The sequence below is a fragment of the Dermacentor variabilis genome, chromosome 2 (genome assembly GCF_050947875.1).
Source record: "Dermacentor variabilis isolate Ectoservices chromosome 2, ASM5094787v1, whole genome shotgun sequence".
NCBI classification, from domain to species: domain Eukaryota; kingdom Metazoa; phylum Arthropoda; class Arachnida; order Ixodida; family Ixodidae; genus Dermacentor; species Dermacentor variabilis.
Genome location: NC_134569.1, coordinates 135,454,534 through 135,470,843, shown reverse-complemented (window position 1 = coordinate 135,470,843; position 16,310 = coordinate 135,454,534). Strand labels below are relative to the sequence as shown.

General features: G+C 48.0%; 1 protein-coding gene across 1 annotated transcript in view; it reads left to right on the top strand.

Moving 5' to 3' along the window:
- The window catches only part of LOC142572740 (tissue alpha-L-fucosidase-like), a 34,810-nt gene extending 19,075 nt beyond the window's left edge, over positions 1-15,735 (top strand). The window contains exons 4-8 of the mRNA XM_075682056.1: positions 4,541-4,647; positions 9,078-9,350; positions 10,907-11,127; positions 13,998-14,239; positions 14,923-15,735. Of these exons, the coding sequence (XP_075538171.1) occupies positions 4,541-4,647; positions 9,078-9,350; positions 10,907-11,127; positions 13,998-14,239; positions 14,923-15,485 (1,406 nt within the window). The 3' untranslated portion in view covers positions 15,486-15,735. The remainder of the gene's footprint in view (positions 1-4,540; positions 4,648-9,077; positions 9,351-10,906; positions 11,128-13,997; positions 14,240-14,922) is intronic.
- The last annotated feature ends 575 nt before the right edge of the window (positions 15,736-16,310 follow it).

Below are 16,310 nucleotides of genomic sequence, written 5' to 3'. Positions count from 1 at the left end.
ATGCACACTGCGAAAAACGTTCTTGAATACCGCTCTTTGGGTATACATGCACATTAGAGAACCGCAAGGGAGTCCAAATTATTGCGGGTACACCCCCCCCCCCTCCCCCCACTGCGGCATCCCTCGTAGCCTGCGTGTTTCTTCGGGACGTCATTTCATCAATGATTAAAAAAAAAAAGAAGCCTTTAATTATCAGCCGCCTCGTTGGTACAGGCTGTGGACGAAAACAGCGCATTGCGGCTTCTTCGGTTTGGCAGTCGCGAAATCACCCACGCATGCACTGCCTAAAGGCTACCCGAAAGAGATATGAAAACAAGGTGTGGCCTCGTCTAGAAAAACGACAAGCTGGTAAACTTGAAATGCCGGTGCACGAAGTTGAGTACCGAAAGACGAGAGTCGTGGATAAAGAAGACACTTGCGCATGCAAAAGGTCTATTACCCCGCCCCCCCCCCCACACACACACACACTCCCCCCTTCCAGTCAAAGGTGCTTGCAGAGGCCAGTTTAAATAAAAATAAAATTCTGTGGTTTTACGTGCCAGAACCGCCATCTAATCACGAGGCACGCCGTACAGTCGGGGGGAAAAGAAAGAGGGGGCGCTCTAAATGAAGTTTTGGCCAACTGCGGCTCTCTTAACGTGCACCCAATGCGCGGTACACTGGCGTTTTTTTTTTTTTCTTTAAGAGAAGCTTTCTTTGCCTTTTCCTTCGACTTTCCCACCGTTGCTGCTGCTGCTGTGGCTACTGCGGTGTGGCACACTGCGTCGGGGGAGGGGGGAGTTCAGAGCATGAGTGTACATGACACGGGCGAGTCAGCGAGCGAAAAAACTCAACTCGTTTGGACCACCGCTTCGAATGTGCGCAGTGCCCTTCGGAGCTCCCTGGGGGTCCCCACATTACCCACATTACGCCCCTCAAAAGCATTGCAGACACTGCAGCGCTTACCTTTCTACTAATGTGCCAGTCCAGAAGGGACGTAGATAGAACTGTAGAGAGGAGGGAGAAGAAGAGCCAGTTCCCGTACAAGGGGAACTGTTGCATTTCCGGTATTTCGAAACTCGAGAATCATCTGCAACGCGTGGAAGATTCCCACTTCTGAACGCTCAGAGAAACGTGTCGGGGCAAAACAATACACGACGGGCGCACTCCGTCTATATACCGCACTTGACCGTAACTGCGTAACGGGAGCTTCCGTAGAGCTCCAAGATACATCATAGTTTCACCGTGTCCAACTCGCGTATCTTTGAGTCTTCTTTCACATCGCAAGGACGTCGAACCAACGAGCTCAAAATGTGTCAAGTATTCGACTTGACTGCAAGAACACAGAATCTGAGCAAGTGCATTGCTGTTTCAGTTAATATGAAAGTGAACTGCAAAAAAAAAGAAATTGTCATGCGAAAAACTTTAACTGAAACAGCAATAAATTTTTACAGCACACGTTGATTCCGTATGCTTCCCGAAACTGGCGCTATTTGTACAATATATGGCAAACTTAAAGGTTTTCTTTTTGAGAACTATAGCTGCCTTTAGCTCTGCAATTGCAACGTGCCGCCCTGAGGCCACTAAATTAAAAGTTAATTAGTAAAATATTGCTCTAATAGTTGTATCAGTGATTATCATGGAAACTTTCATAACCGCAATTGCGTTGAAGCTTGATGAGCAAACGCTATCTTAAATTAAATCCTTTACGTTTTTTATTCTGATCCAGTCGGTGCAGAAGCATGCGGTACATAAAAAGCAAGCGCACACAAAACACCAGCACCGAGGATGGCATGTTCCGCACCACATTAATGTGCTGGCGCTCGACGTGATATCTGCCGGCCGCTTTGGCATCATTCGATTCGAGTTTTCCTTTTTTTCAAGTCTCGGATGCCATTCGAACTGCGTGCACTTCCTCAACTAATATCGGCAAGAGTTACTGATGCCACTTCGTAATTCGTTCCGCAAGTTCGTGATGGCGGCGTCTGTCGTTGCCATTCGTCTCACACAACACGTTGGAACGAATCGAGAGCAGTTCTTGAACTCGTGAGGGTAAGTATAGTGCAGGCGTCGCTCGCAAGAGGGCGCCGCGGGCTCTTCCTGCACGAGCACGGAACCTATAGCAGTGGAACGACGTCATATCGTTTAGAAAGAGTAAAGTGTATCGAACGGACGTCTTAATTTAGCTCTGTCTGTCCACTACCTGTTGCAAGTTCTTGATGTGGCGGTCGTCTGCACACAGGCCTGCCGCCGTGGATATTGAAGGGGCTATCTTTAGCCGAAGTTTAAAAATTGCACCGATGCACAGTAGAAGGATGCTACCAAATTCATATTGTGAGCTGCTGTATAGAGCAAGTTACGCTTCTTTTTGTATTTTGTTTAGCTGCATAATTGGCCAATACTAATTAGCCAACACCTGACGTATCCACTTTAGGGCAGAACTTCGAAGGAGAAAGCTTGTGCAGCGCTCTTTCTGGCTTCCTACTTGTTCCGCAATTATTTTTATTCCGCGTCCTAAAAAAGAAACAAAAAAAGAAGAGAGAGCTCGCGAAATAATAAAACTAAAAATTCACGCAGAGACTCCTGTGGGAGCTATCTAAAACATGCGTAAGCATCTGCTACAAACCGCCTGCTTTTCTTCGTCGTATGCTGCTGCGTTTGGTATGAATGGCGAGAATCAGGCGCGACAGCCGTGTACGGAAACGGAGAAACACGTTTGCAACGCTGTGATGTTAATTAGACCAGCATTAGACGACGAAGAAGAGGCGAGTAGTAGCAATGTTCACGCGCAATACAGGTATGCCCGAGAAGATTCACGCGCGAATGGATAACGGTTTGTTTTAAGCAAATACGCACAGCATTTTATTACGCCTTTCATGTACAGCGTCTCGTTCTTTTGTTGTTCTTGCGTTCCTTCTTCATCTTCAATCGCCTTGAGGCTGGATGCCGCTGCTGCTTCGAGATAGATGGGCCCTGGCCGTTGCGTACTTCATGTACAACGCGACGTAATTGAACGGTGTGATATCTGGGAGACCTCGTATATACGTAGACGTGGTCGGCTGGCGGGAATCACGCCAACGCGTTTCAACGTTTGTGCAACGCGATAGGCAAGTGGTTTCGCGCCGCTTTACGAGAACCGATTTCTCGTGCAGTGGTTGATATGCCAGTGTTTGAATCAAAGAGTCGCATGTTCGAAATTCATTGTCGCTAATAGAGTTTTACGACCATCCGATTTCTTTCCGTTTCGGTAACTTATTTTTATTAATGCAACTTTCTTTCCTTTTTTATGCGGTGAGAGCGTCACGCGTCAGCGACAGTTTTCCTCAGCGAGTCGACACAGAAATACTTACACATTAAAGAAAAGGAAAAAAAAACGCCGACGACGACGCGAAACCCAGGAACGGACGCCAAAGAGCTGCGCTCTAAAAAAGACGCTTGCTGGTGCACCGCGATTGCAGTGCTCTCGGACGTCCCGCGTATGAACGAACTGCGCATTTAGCCTGACGTGCTGTCTGGACTGCTTATCGCTATCCCAAAGCACCGCGAGGGAAGCACGTATCACTGACGCAAATTGCAATGCGAAATCGCTGCCCTCTCACTTAAACGTCAGCATGAGTTGCATGCGCTTTTCCTTTATACTCGCCCCGCCTGAGAGCACTGCAATCGCGGCGCGCAAACGTGCGTCTCAGTTTTCTTTTTATTCTTTTTTTTTTCACGGGCTCCTTTTCGGTCGCACAAGAAGAGAAAAATGGTTATGTATCCAATAGGGAGTTCAAAACTGCCGAATTAGGCGTTTCCAAGAAAGTTCTACAACTTTCGTGATGGAAGTTTTTCCTGAAGTTAACGCTTGCGAAATCGGTTAATTCTCACTAACTACGTAATTAAGCAGAATAAAAAAAGAAAGCGCCTGAGTTGCTCAATACAACGGCCAACAACATGCATCTCGTCGCGTCCTCTTACAACGTGCTTAAGCATATTTTTAAGCCTTTGCGAAAGTAAGATGGTACAGCGTCCCCTCTGAACCCGCAGCAGAACGCCATAAATACATTGTTTCCCAGGGACACAATGTATTTATGGCGTTCTGCTGCGGGTTCATTTCCCGATCACGGCGGCCGCATTCCTGTAGGAGTGAAATGCAAAAAAAAAAAAAGAAAACTCGCGCACCGTGCTCTGCGTGCTCGTTAATGAACCTCATGAGGGGAAAACTAATCCAAAGACGCCCCCTCCTTCCTACAGCGTTGCTCATGCAACTCGCTATGCACTTTGGAGGTGTTTAAACGCCAAAATTTACAATATTTAAGTCGTCTATAGACACCTCTTTGTCAGTTGTGCTATATCAGGTTATCGGAAGTGCTCTACTCGAGAGACGAAGTCTCGCAGCATAAAATTGAAGATACGCAGTCCTGCGCTGCATAGCCAGGCAAAGAAAGAAAGCAAGAAAGAATTATTCACTCACTCGTTTTCTTTGTTTCTCCTTCCGCGGAAATCACCTTTCCGCCGAGATGGAAGGTCGAAGAAGTTGGCGAACTAGCCATGTTCAACGACTTTTTCACGCGTGCAGCTCAGAATCCCGTGGGGTCGCTGACCCAGGCGCCGTTCTCGGGGTATACGGCCGACTGGCAATCTCTGGATTCACGCCCGCTGCCCCCCTGGTATGACGACGCTAAGGTGGGTTTCGCATTCTCAATAAGGCCATAACAGCGGCGCTAGTGCTCCGCGTAAAAAATTTTACGTGTCGGTGAAATCGTGCGAAAGAACTAGGGTGGTTGCTTGGGCTAGTTGGTAAAAATGGCGTCCAGCGCGAAGGACATGGACTGCGAGAGACACGACATACGCTGCGCTGTGTATGTCGTCTCTCGCAGTCCTTGTCCTTCGCGCTGGACGTCTGTTGTTGTTGTTGTTGTTGTTGTTGTTGTTGTTGTTGTTGTTGTTGTTGTTGTTGTTGTTGTTGTTGTTGTTGTTGTTGTTGTTGTTGTTGTTGTTGTTGTTGTTGTTGTTGTTGTTGTTGTTGTTGTTGTTGTTGTTGTTGTTGTTGTTGTTGTTGTTGTTGTTCGAAAGAGCTCTATAACGCGAGAAAAAGAGATCATACGGGCGCACTGACATTTTTTGAGGCAAAGCACTCGTCTCTCCTTAAATAATTTCAATTCAAACGATTGTTCGTGCTGGCTAACGAAGTGTTAGCCGATAGGCCATTGCATTGTCTCATTGGCGTGAGCCTTTCAAGTGAAAGGCACATACTATAGACTCGTTCGTAGGTAATTTGACGCTGAAGCACACCACACCGGCAACTGTAATCGAAAAGGTATGTAGCCCGGTACAACTACCTTCTGTGGAATCGCAGTGGCTGTAGCGTTCTGCTACTGCGCCAGAGGTTGCAGGTTCGATTGCCGTCCAACGTGGTCGCACTTTTCGTGGGGGCGAAATTTAAAAAAATGCAAAAACAAAAAAACGCTCGTGCATTTAGATTTGGGCTACACAATAACTCTATTGACGGCACACATAAATAAAAAGAATGTTTGTTTTATATCTAAATGTGGAAAACACATCGAGAATAAGCGTAATCAACGAAAAGAAAAAAATATTTTTTTTATGCAAACTTTTTTTACCGATAGTGGGGAAACCCTCAGGCAGAGAAATGCAAGTGGGTTTCAACTCAAGTCACTTAAGGCTTCGTTTGGAATTTGTACAGACAGCTCTGGTCATATGTCAACCATCGGTGCGGATTTCGTTTGCTTTACACCACGTGTGAGACACCACTGCAGCCGGATATCTTGCATCGGTCTGTCTCTTCTGAGCGTGATTTCAAAAGAAGGCGAGTTGCGTGTCAAACTTCTTTCTCGTCCTATACTCCTGCTCTAAACCAACGAATGACGTTTGCAGCCTATCATTCAGTGTCGGCTATACACATGTATAGCCGACATGGACAGGCCGCCATTGGAATCTGAACCTGGCAACGTTTAACGTTAGAACGCTATCTAGCGAGGCGAGTTTAGCAGTGTTATTGGAGGAATTAGAGGGTAGTAAATGGGATATAATAGGGCTCAGTGAGGTTAGGAGGACAAAAGAAGCATATACAGTGCTAAAAAGCGGGCATGTACTGTGTTACCGGGGCTTAGCAGAGAGAGGAGAACTAGGAGTCGGATTCCTGATTAATAAGGAAATAGCTGGTAACATACAGGAATTCTATAGCATTAACGAGAGGGTGGCAGGTCTTGTTGTGAAGCTTAATAAGAGGTACAAATTGAAGGTGGTACAAGTCTATGCCCCTACATGCAGTCATGATGACCAGGAAGTCGAAAGCTTTTATGAAGACGTGGAATCGGCGATGGGTAAAGTCAAAACAAAATACACTATACTGATGGGCGACTTCAATGCCAGGGTAGGCAAGAAGCAGGCTGGAGACAAGTCAGTGGGGGAATATGGCATAGGCTCTAGGAATAGCAGAGGAGAATTATTAGTAGAGTTTGCAGAACAGAATAATATGCGGATAATGAACACCTTTTTCCGCAAGCGAGTTAGTCGAAAGTGGACGTGGAGGAGCCCGAATGGTGAGACTAGAAATGAAATCGACTTCATACTCTGCGCGAACCCTGGCATCATACAAGATGTAGACGTGCTCGGCAAGGTACGCTGCAGTGACCATAGAATGGTAAGAACTCGAATTAGCCTAGACTTGAGGAGGGAACGGAAGAAACTGGTACACAAGAAGCCAATCAATGAGTTAGCGGTAAGAGGGAAACTAGAGGAATTCCGGATCAAGCTACAGAACAGGTACTCGGCTTTAACTCAGGAAGAGGACCTTAGTGTTGCAGCAATGCACGACAATCTCATGGGCATCATTAAGGAGTGCGCAATAGAAGTCGGTGGTAACGCCGTTATACAGGAAACCAGTAAGCTATCGCAGGAGACGAAAGATCTGATCAAGAAACGCCAATGTATGAAAGCCTCTAACCCTACAGCTAGAATAGAACTGGCAGAACTTTCTAAGTTAATCAACAAGCGTAAGACAGCCGACATCAGAAACTATAATATGGATAGAATTGAACAGGCTCTCAGGAACGGAGGAAGCCTAAAAACAGTGAAGAAGAAACTAGGAATAGGCAAGAATCAGACGTGTGCGTTAAGAGACAAAGCCGGCAATATCGTTACCAATATGGATGAGATAGTTCAAGTGGCTGAGGAGTTCTATAGAGATTTATACAGTACCAGCGGTACCCACGACGATAGTGGAAGAGAGAATAGCCTAGAGGAATTCGAAATCCCACAGGTAACGCCAGAAGAAGTAAAGAAAGCCTTAGGAGCTATGCAAAGGGGGAAGGCAGCGGGGGAGGATCAGGTAACAGCAGATTTGTTGAAGGATGGTCGTCAGATTGTTCTAGAGAAACTGGCCACCCTGTATACGCAATGCCTCATAACCTCGAGCGTACCGGAATCTTGGAAGAACGCTAACATAATCCTAATCCATAAGAAAGGGGACGCCAAAGACTTGAAAAATTATAGACCGATCAGCTTACTGTCCGTTGCCTACAAAGTATTTACTAAGGTAATCGCAAATAGAATCAGGAACACCTTAGACTTCTGTCAACCAAAGGACCAGGCAGGATTCCGTAAAGGCTACTCAACAATAGACCATATTCACACTGTCAATCAAGTGATAGAGAAATGTGCAGAATATAACCAACCCTTATATATAGCTTTCATTGATTACGAGAAAGCGTTTGATTCAGTCGAAACGTCAGCAGTCATGGAGGCATTACGGAATCAGGGTGTAGATGAGCCATATGTAAATATACTGGAAGATATTTATAGCGGCTCCACAGCCACCGTAGTCCTCCATAAAGAAAGTAACAAAATCCCTATAAAGAAAGGCGTCAGACAGGGAGATACGATATCTCCAATGCTATTCACAGCATGTTTACAGGAGGTATTCAGAGGCCTGGAGTGGGAAGAATTGGGGATAAAAGTTGATGGAGAATACCTTAGCAACTTGCGATTCGCTGATGATATTGCCTTGCTTAGTAACTCAGGAGACCAATTGCAATGCATGCTCACTGACCTGGAGAGGCAAAGCAGAAGGGTGGGTCTGAAAATTAATTTGCAGAAAACTAAAGTATTGTTTAACAGTCTCGGAAGAGAACAGCAGTTTACGATAGGTAGCGAAGCACTGGAAGTGGTAAGGGAATACATCTACTTAGGGCAGGTAGTGACCACGGATCCGGATCATGAGACTGAAATAACCAGAAGAATAAGAATGGGCTGGGGTGCGTTTGGCAGGCATTCTCAAATCATGAACAGCAGGTTGCCACTATCCCTCAAAAGGAAAGTGTATAACAGCTGTGTGTTACCAGTACTCACATATGGGGCAGAAACCTGGAGGCTTACGAAAAGGGTTCTGCTGAAATTGAGGACGACACAACGAGCTATGGAAAGAAGAATGATGGGTGTAACGTTAAGGGATAAGAAAAGAGCAGATTGGGTGAGGCAACAAACGCGGGTAAACGACATCTTAGTTGAAATCAAGAAAAAGAAATGGGCATGGGCAGGACATGTAATGAGGAGGGAAGATAACCGATGGTCATTAAGGGTTACGGACTGGATTCCAAGGGAAGGGAAGCGTAGCAGGGGGCGGCAGAAAATTAGGTGGGCGGATGAAATTAAGATGTTTGCAGGGACAACATGGCCACAATTAGTACATGACCGGGGTAGTTGGAGAAGTATGGGAGAGGCCTTTGCCCTGCAGTGGGCGTAACTAGGCTGATGATGATGATGATGATGATGATACACATGTAGTCAGAACTTTCGCACTCAATATCGAAACTTAGCAAGAAACAAAGAATTCTGGTGTATTGCCTGCAGGCAACACTCGTTAATAAATGTTTTAAGAAACCAAGGTAGGTCAAAAATAATCTGGAGCATTCCATTACGGTCTCTCTGATAACCCTACAGAGTTTCTTTCGCACGTTAAGCTCCATGCAACTAAGATAATTAATAGCCCCTGGGAAAGTTCTGTACGTCTGTGCCAGAACTGAGTGTGGTCGTAGCGTAGAACGAAATACCGGAGAATGAACGAGTCAGAGCCCCGTGTCTCCGATCCCCAGGTGGGCGTGTTCGTGCACTGGGGCGTCTATTCTGTGCCCGCCTTCTACTCGGAGTGGTTCTGGTGGCACTGGCAAATGAACCGCACCGACGCCGTCGTGAACTTCATGGCCCGGAACTACCGGCCCGACTTCACGTACCCGGAGTTCGCGCCCAACTTCAGGGCGGAGTTGTTCGACCCTTACTACTGGGCGCATCTGTTTAAGAAGGCGGGCGCCCGCTACGTGGTGCTGACCAGCAAGCATCACGAGGGCTACGCGCTGTGGCCCTCTAATGTATGTCCTATTATCATTCATTCATTCATTCATTCATTCATTCATTCATTCATTCATTCATTCATACATCCTTTTTTTCTGTATTTCTTTTCCTTTCTTTATTTCGTTAATTGATCTTTCGTTCATTCTTTTTGGCATTTCGCTCTTCTCACTCGCCCTTGTTTTTTTCCTTCCATCTTTCACTCATGCATTCACTACCCAATTTATTTCTTCTTATCTCACTCTTTCCCACATTCCTCCTTCCGGAGGATTCGCTTTTCCGCTCAAAAGAACTTGGATTCGGTGAAGAAGAGTGTGTGATTAACTACAGACTAAGCATTTCAAGGGACGCATAAACGTGTAACCTCACTGGCACTTAAGTGAACAGGAAAAGAGGCTCTCCTCGATGAACCTCGTGTTTCACGTTCGCTGAAGCTAATGCTAAATTGAAGCTGCGATAGTCGGGGCAAAACAGCTTTCATTTATTAAAAAATGATAGCAATATACTGAGTTTGCTGTATCGCTTCTTTCTCTCTTCCCATTTTTATTCACTCGTTCAGTCATTCATCCAAACAATATACATGATTTTTTTAAATATTATCATGCGACCCAGCAGTCACTTTATGAATCACTCGACAGATCAGCCATTTCTAAAGAAGGCTCTTCGTAAAACGAGCCACTTACTTAAATTACTTAAGCATAGTGCCATGGGTTCCTTGATGAAGTCGTGTTATCCACTCGGCCGTCGCCCTTTTTCACCTAAGCTAATGCACTGTCAGAGTGCCATATCATGAGTTTGCTTATTCTACCTCTCAGTTGGGCCGTTAAGCTTGCTGTTGAAGTACACGTCATGTGATTTGAAGTAACCATTTGTCCACCGATTACAACCTTTAAATGAAGCCGCTTACATGAAGTTTCGAAACAACGCGTTCCATTCATGAATCAAGTAGTGCATGGAGGAAGTAACGATCAATCTGAACAAATGTGAATAGTTGCAGTTTCCTTCTTGTCTTTTTTTCTCTTTTCCTCTTTAGCATTGTTCTTTGCGCGTGTGCCACCGACAAGCAACAGTAAACGGCAATGGTTGCGTTGCAAAGCGGAAGCGGAGGAAGGTATAGACGGATAAATAGAGCGCCGCTTACTCGTAGCTCCACAACCATTGACAGCTATGCGCCAACAGGTTAACATGGTACTTTGCTAAGCCAGCCAGCTAGATATCCCATTCATTGCGGATCAAAAATTGTGCTGGGAACGTCCATGGGCGTGGCCCATCCTTATTCGACAACACAGAACACCTTGCCTTACCCTCGTATCCTTCACACCAAGACGAGGCCAGATAAGCCGCAAATATGCACGATGTGCGAGCGATTCGCAAAAGATGCACGCCTCTAAATCAAACTGTTAAGCAGCATGTGAAGGCGTTTTCCTACTATTTAACAAGTCCGGCACTACAGCCATGCTGCAGTGCTCGAGTTCGCGAGTGAGGTTTAGCAGGCAGTTGGTACGAGGTTGCTGTCGGCACGGTCGTGCGTCAACCTGTCAAATCGCACTGCACTCTCCCGCATACTCGATCGAAGGTCTCGTGGAACTGGAACGCCAGAGATGTGGGTCCCCGGCGAGACCTGGTGGGAGACCTGGCCCGAGCCGTACGCGAAGCGGGCGGCATGCGCTTCGGCCTCTACTACTCTCTTTACGAGTGGTTCAATCCGCTCTACCAGCGAGACAAAGCCGCCGGCTGGACGAGCGACGACTACGTCAGGGCCAAGGTCACGCCCGAACTCAGGGACATCGTGGAGACGTGAGTTGGACGGGGTGGTATAGAGGGAGAGGGAGGTGTTCCAGCTGACTGAACTGACGCTATGTTCGTGCTGACTGAAAAAGGAAGCACTTAATTTGTATGCAAATATAGAATGCGCACCAGTCGTACGAGATCCAACACTTGCAACCTACGAGCGTCCGCAAAATAGACCGTGCTATATATTTCAAAGGATCTGAAGCTGCAATCAACGCAAAGGTTATCACCCGCTAAAATTGAGTCCTCGAGCTAAATCACTCAGAGTGGCATGCTTTACTTAGAGAGGACGGTATTCTGAACACGTGGCCAATTCAACGCTCGCTAAATCCGCCATATATGTATCTTATCCAAAAGACAGATTGTTGAGCTTACGTCCTGAAGCTGCATAGTGCATTGTGAGGGGCGCCGTAATAGAGATATCTAGATGGATTTGCACCTCCTGAGGCTCTTTGACGAGCCGCCTACCAAATCACGGTACACGAGCGTTTTTGGCACCCGGCCCCTATGGGAATGTGGCCGCCGAGGCCGCGGTCGCTCGCGCGACCTCGTGCTCAGCGGCGCAACGCCATAGGCACATGGGCCATGTCGGCGGGTGCTGAGCCAATACCAAGGATTTCATGACACTCCATAGGAACAACCAGAGACGCTACACTTGATTCTGATATACGGCAAATTAGCCCGGAGTTAGGCAGAAAATTCCAATTAGAAAGTTGTAGAACCCTTTACAAAACGTCCGATTAGACAATTTCTATCTTTCTATCTCTTAAGTATTAGTGTTTTTCAGCTTACGGCGCATGCACGACATGTAATGGCTATGGTGTTAGGCTGCTGAGCACGAGGTCGCGGGATCAAATCCCGGCCACGGCGGCCGTATTTCGATGGAGGCGAAATGCGAAAACACCCGTGTACTTAGATTTAGGTGCACGTTAAAGAACCCCAGGTGGTCGAAATTTCCGGAGTCCTCCACTACGGCGTGCCTCATAATCAGAAAGTGGTTTTGGAACGTAAAACCCCATAATTTTTTTCTCCTTACCCACTTCACTCAACGCAACTAAACTTTCCTCTAGGTGGCGTTAACGCCGCTTAAACTTCGTAAAGTAGCGACACTCTCCTCCTCCGCCTTCACTCCTTCTCGTTTCTCCTCTCTTTAACGCTTCCTCCTCGACCGTGGCGCCGCCTACACTGCTCGAGCGTAGCAACGGCGCCAACATGCACTCCTCGCCACTCCGTAGACGCTTCTCGAGCAAAAGTGGCGCTGATGCACGGCGCGAGGGCCCACGTGATGCTATTAGGCCAATAGCGACGCGGCGTCTGCTTCGGCCAGAGCGCGCGAGGAGGAGGCGGCATTCTTCAAAGCGTGGCGATACTTCACGAAGTTTGACGTTGCTTTGCCGCGCGCTCTAAAGCCCGCGCCCTCCTCCGCTCCTTGTCCGGCGCGCGATTGTCTTCAACCCCAGGCGCCTACCTTCTCCAGCTCTCGCTTCCCTCGCGGCGACACACATAATATCGCCGTCTTCACAGACGGGGCATGTACGCTTGTGCGTAGAAAACGCCTGATATGGTGCTCCTGATCACTCGATTCTTCACGCGTCTGCTTACGGAGCTATTGATAGGTTCCGGAGACCTGCATTTATTGTAGACTGCTGGAAACCATCTTGGAACACCAGGTATAGGCTAGCGCTCCGAAGGCCGGTTTCATCAGTCTGTTTTCGTGTACGCTGATGCGTCGTTCCAGGTGTCAACTACGCGAAACAGTCATTGCCCTAATCGAGAAGAGATGCCTGCTTGCCGTGATCCCGCTGTTCGAAAGTGACTCGTTGAGAATTTATGTCAGTTTTACAGACGTTGGGTCATAATTCAACCTTAAAACCTGCAATGTAAGCGAGGATACAAGTCACTCTTTCTCATAGGAAACAAAGTAAGCGATCACCGTACATCTTTACCGGGGAGATGGTAACAGAAAAGGCGAGAGCTCTCAGGGTCCAGATTTCGCAATAATCTTTAGATTACTTTGTCATTGGCTTGTGAGCTGACACACTACTCTAATCGCCGAGATCAAAGACAACGTGAAGGTCGATAAGAAAACAACAGGATTGATGAAGGCTCATTCCAAAGTTTTTTTTTCCTCCTTCGAAGTATGCGTTCAACTTTGTTCGCCGTTACTTTACACCGTTTACAGGTGCCGTATTTTGTGATGATTGTTTTTTTTTGCGTTAAACTGATTTTTTTTATTCATCTATCGCACCGAGTTGTCGATCGCGGTGATAACGGCGGTGCGGCGACGAGCCCATCAGGTTTTGTTTGGATTTTCTTTGTTTCCTTTCTTTTCTCGCAATTCGTCGTTGGCTGCCTCGTTTGCCCTTATAGCCAAGACCGACAACTCCATGCTCTGAGTAACAGCAATATGTGAACAAATTGGGCGCCTGAATTCGCGTATTTACGGTATCTTTGCCATGGCGGCTTTGTCATTAGGTGTGTTTGTTAATATTCTGGGGTACTGCGTGCCTGTACCACGATCTGATTACGAAGCACAAAGCGTAGTGGGCACTCTGGATTAATTTTGACAACCTGGAGCTCTTTATATAGCCTGCATCTAAATATTAGTGCGCGAGCGCTCTTGTTATTTTTTTTTTTCATTTTGACCCATCAAAATTTTGTCGCCACGGCAGCTATTCGAACCCGCGACCTCATGCTTAGTCGAGCAACGCCATAGTCACTAAGCCACCACGGCTGTTTCGTGTGGTTAGCGCAGCTACGGCGTCATCCCGCCTTTCAAAAGCAATGAATCACTGGCGCTATGTGCAAGTAGAACTGCGCTCAATGCGATCTCCAACCCTTTAATGGTCAGTTCTTTACTGCTTATCCGAGGGCAGGTACCGGCCGGACGTCATTTGGTCGGACGGCGACTGGGAGGCTCCGGACACTTACTGGAACAGCACGTACTTCCTCGCCTGGCTGTACAACGACAGTCCCGTACGAAACAGCGTAGTCGTGAATGACCGCTGGGGCATCAACACCAGCTGCCAACACGGCGACGTCTACGCCTGCCAGGACCACTACAACCCGGGAAAGCTCGTGCCCCACAAGTGGGAGAACGCCATGCCGCTGTACAAGGGCGAGTATCGTCCGACGCTTCAATTTTTGTGGTCCTCTCTCTCTCTCTCTCTCTCTCTCTCTCTCTCTCTCTCTCTCTCTCTCTCTCTCTCTCTCTCTCTCTTCGGTTACACGAGTATAAATTAGATGCCCGCGGTTTAGAAGTGGCTCATGCTATCTCTTGGGACATACACGAGATAAGTGAAAGTAACGCCGCATACAAAGCACATTTCTCACTTTGAGGGCGCGCAAGTGGCATTCACCAAACGTGTTCAAACGTGTAATGCATTACTAGCTTTGTAACACGCCATATACAAATATAGAAATGGAGTTTCGACAGGAGCAATAATGTAACGCGCAAGCTTCATGCTCGCAGCACAACAGTAGCTCAGGCAGAGATCAATTTGTGTCTATAGCTTATATTGTGTACACATACGAACGCTCAGATAACGACAGATAGCTAGAGAAGCTAGGTAGTTCGTGCTCGTGTACCTGTGTTGCTGTCGCTCTGTAAAACGCTTCGCGCTTTCGCACAAGACGCTTCAAAGCCAGTTTATCTTTCACAACCCGGTCTCATCACTTGACAGACATAGTCGCCACATCTCGGCTTCAGTCGCGGCCCTCTCAGTATCTCCTATTCGGCTAATCTCATGCGTTTCACAAAGACAACGAAGCGAGCTTCTCCGGCAAACATTTCCCACGCAGGCGACGAGAACGCGGGTGGCCTGTGGGGCTACCGCCGGGACGTTCACGTGACACAGTACCTCACCATCGAGGAGCTCATCTACGAGCTTGTGTCCACGGTCAGCTGCAACGGCAACCTGCTTTTCAACATCGGTCCCGCCAGCGACGGCACCATCTCGGCCGCGTTCGAAGAGCGCCTCACGCAGCTCGGCGCTTGGCTCACCGTAAACGGAGAAGCGGTGTACGGTACGCGGCCGTGGAAGCACCAGAAGGACCCGCTGGCGTCCCACGTCTGGTACACGTCCAAGCCCGGAGGCGGCCAGCCACCCGCCGGGCCCACCGTCTACGCCATCGTACTCAAGTGGCCCAGAGGCAGCAACCTCACGCTTGGCGGGCTGGAGCTGACGGACGGAGCTAACATCACCATGCTCGGAGTTCCCGACCTCCGGCTCTCCAGAGTCGTGCGGCAGAACACCGAGAGCAGAGGGGGAGCAACAGCATTGGTGGTCACGTTGCCCCCTCTGACGCCGGACATTCTACCCACGCCGTGGGCTTGGGTGCTCAAGGTAGAAGGAGCGGCATGAACGGTTTCGACGGCTTATTCAGTCCCCGTTGTGTATGCGTGCGTGCCCAGGCGTGTGTCAATGCATTACCGGTGCATCAATTCACGAATGGCACTCAAACGGGGGTGCGCTTGGGGACGTTTTAGTGAATGCCTGCTCTAAATGTCTGCGTGAAATGAGTGGTTGAGTGACGTAGTCCTTGACGCTACGTAAAATAAATGTGACACGTCTACGCCAATGCATTGTCTACTTAAGCTCACTGATGCGGGTACTTGTTTCACTTGCGGGCTATGTATCTGTAGCCCGCGGCGCACACATTATGGTGAGCAGCGCTCCCAGTATCGCTGGCAATAAAGTCTACTCGGCATGCATGAAACAACTACGAAAAAACTGTAAAGGGGCGCCTTTTTCGTTGTTGATTATGAGGATGACATGCTAGTCTCGCCTATCACTTATCATCCTCGCTTTCCCCATCGCGCGGGCACGACAGTTCGTGATCGTAAACGAAGTAATAGCAACGTTTGGACGACAACAGTGTGATTGCTTCACTGAGGATGTGTCTATCTCGGAACTGCCGACAACACCAGCCTATGTATCTAACCGTGCGGCAGTTTCGACAAGTGATAGCCCGGAGACGTATGCACTAAGCAGGGGTGGTCAAGGTTACTTGCCCTTGCTCGCTTCTCCGTGTCACAATGTCGTTCTCGGCTGAACGAGAGTTGCAATTACCTTCTTGAAGCCTGGCCGTGCACAAGCGAAGAGGCGCCTCAACCAAAAAGCCTTTCTCTCCTTTCCGCCGTCTGGAGAGCAAGGGCGAATATTGCGAAATTGTACGTGAGAGAGCCG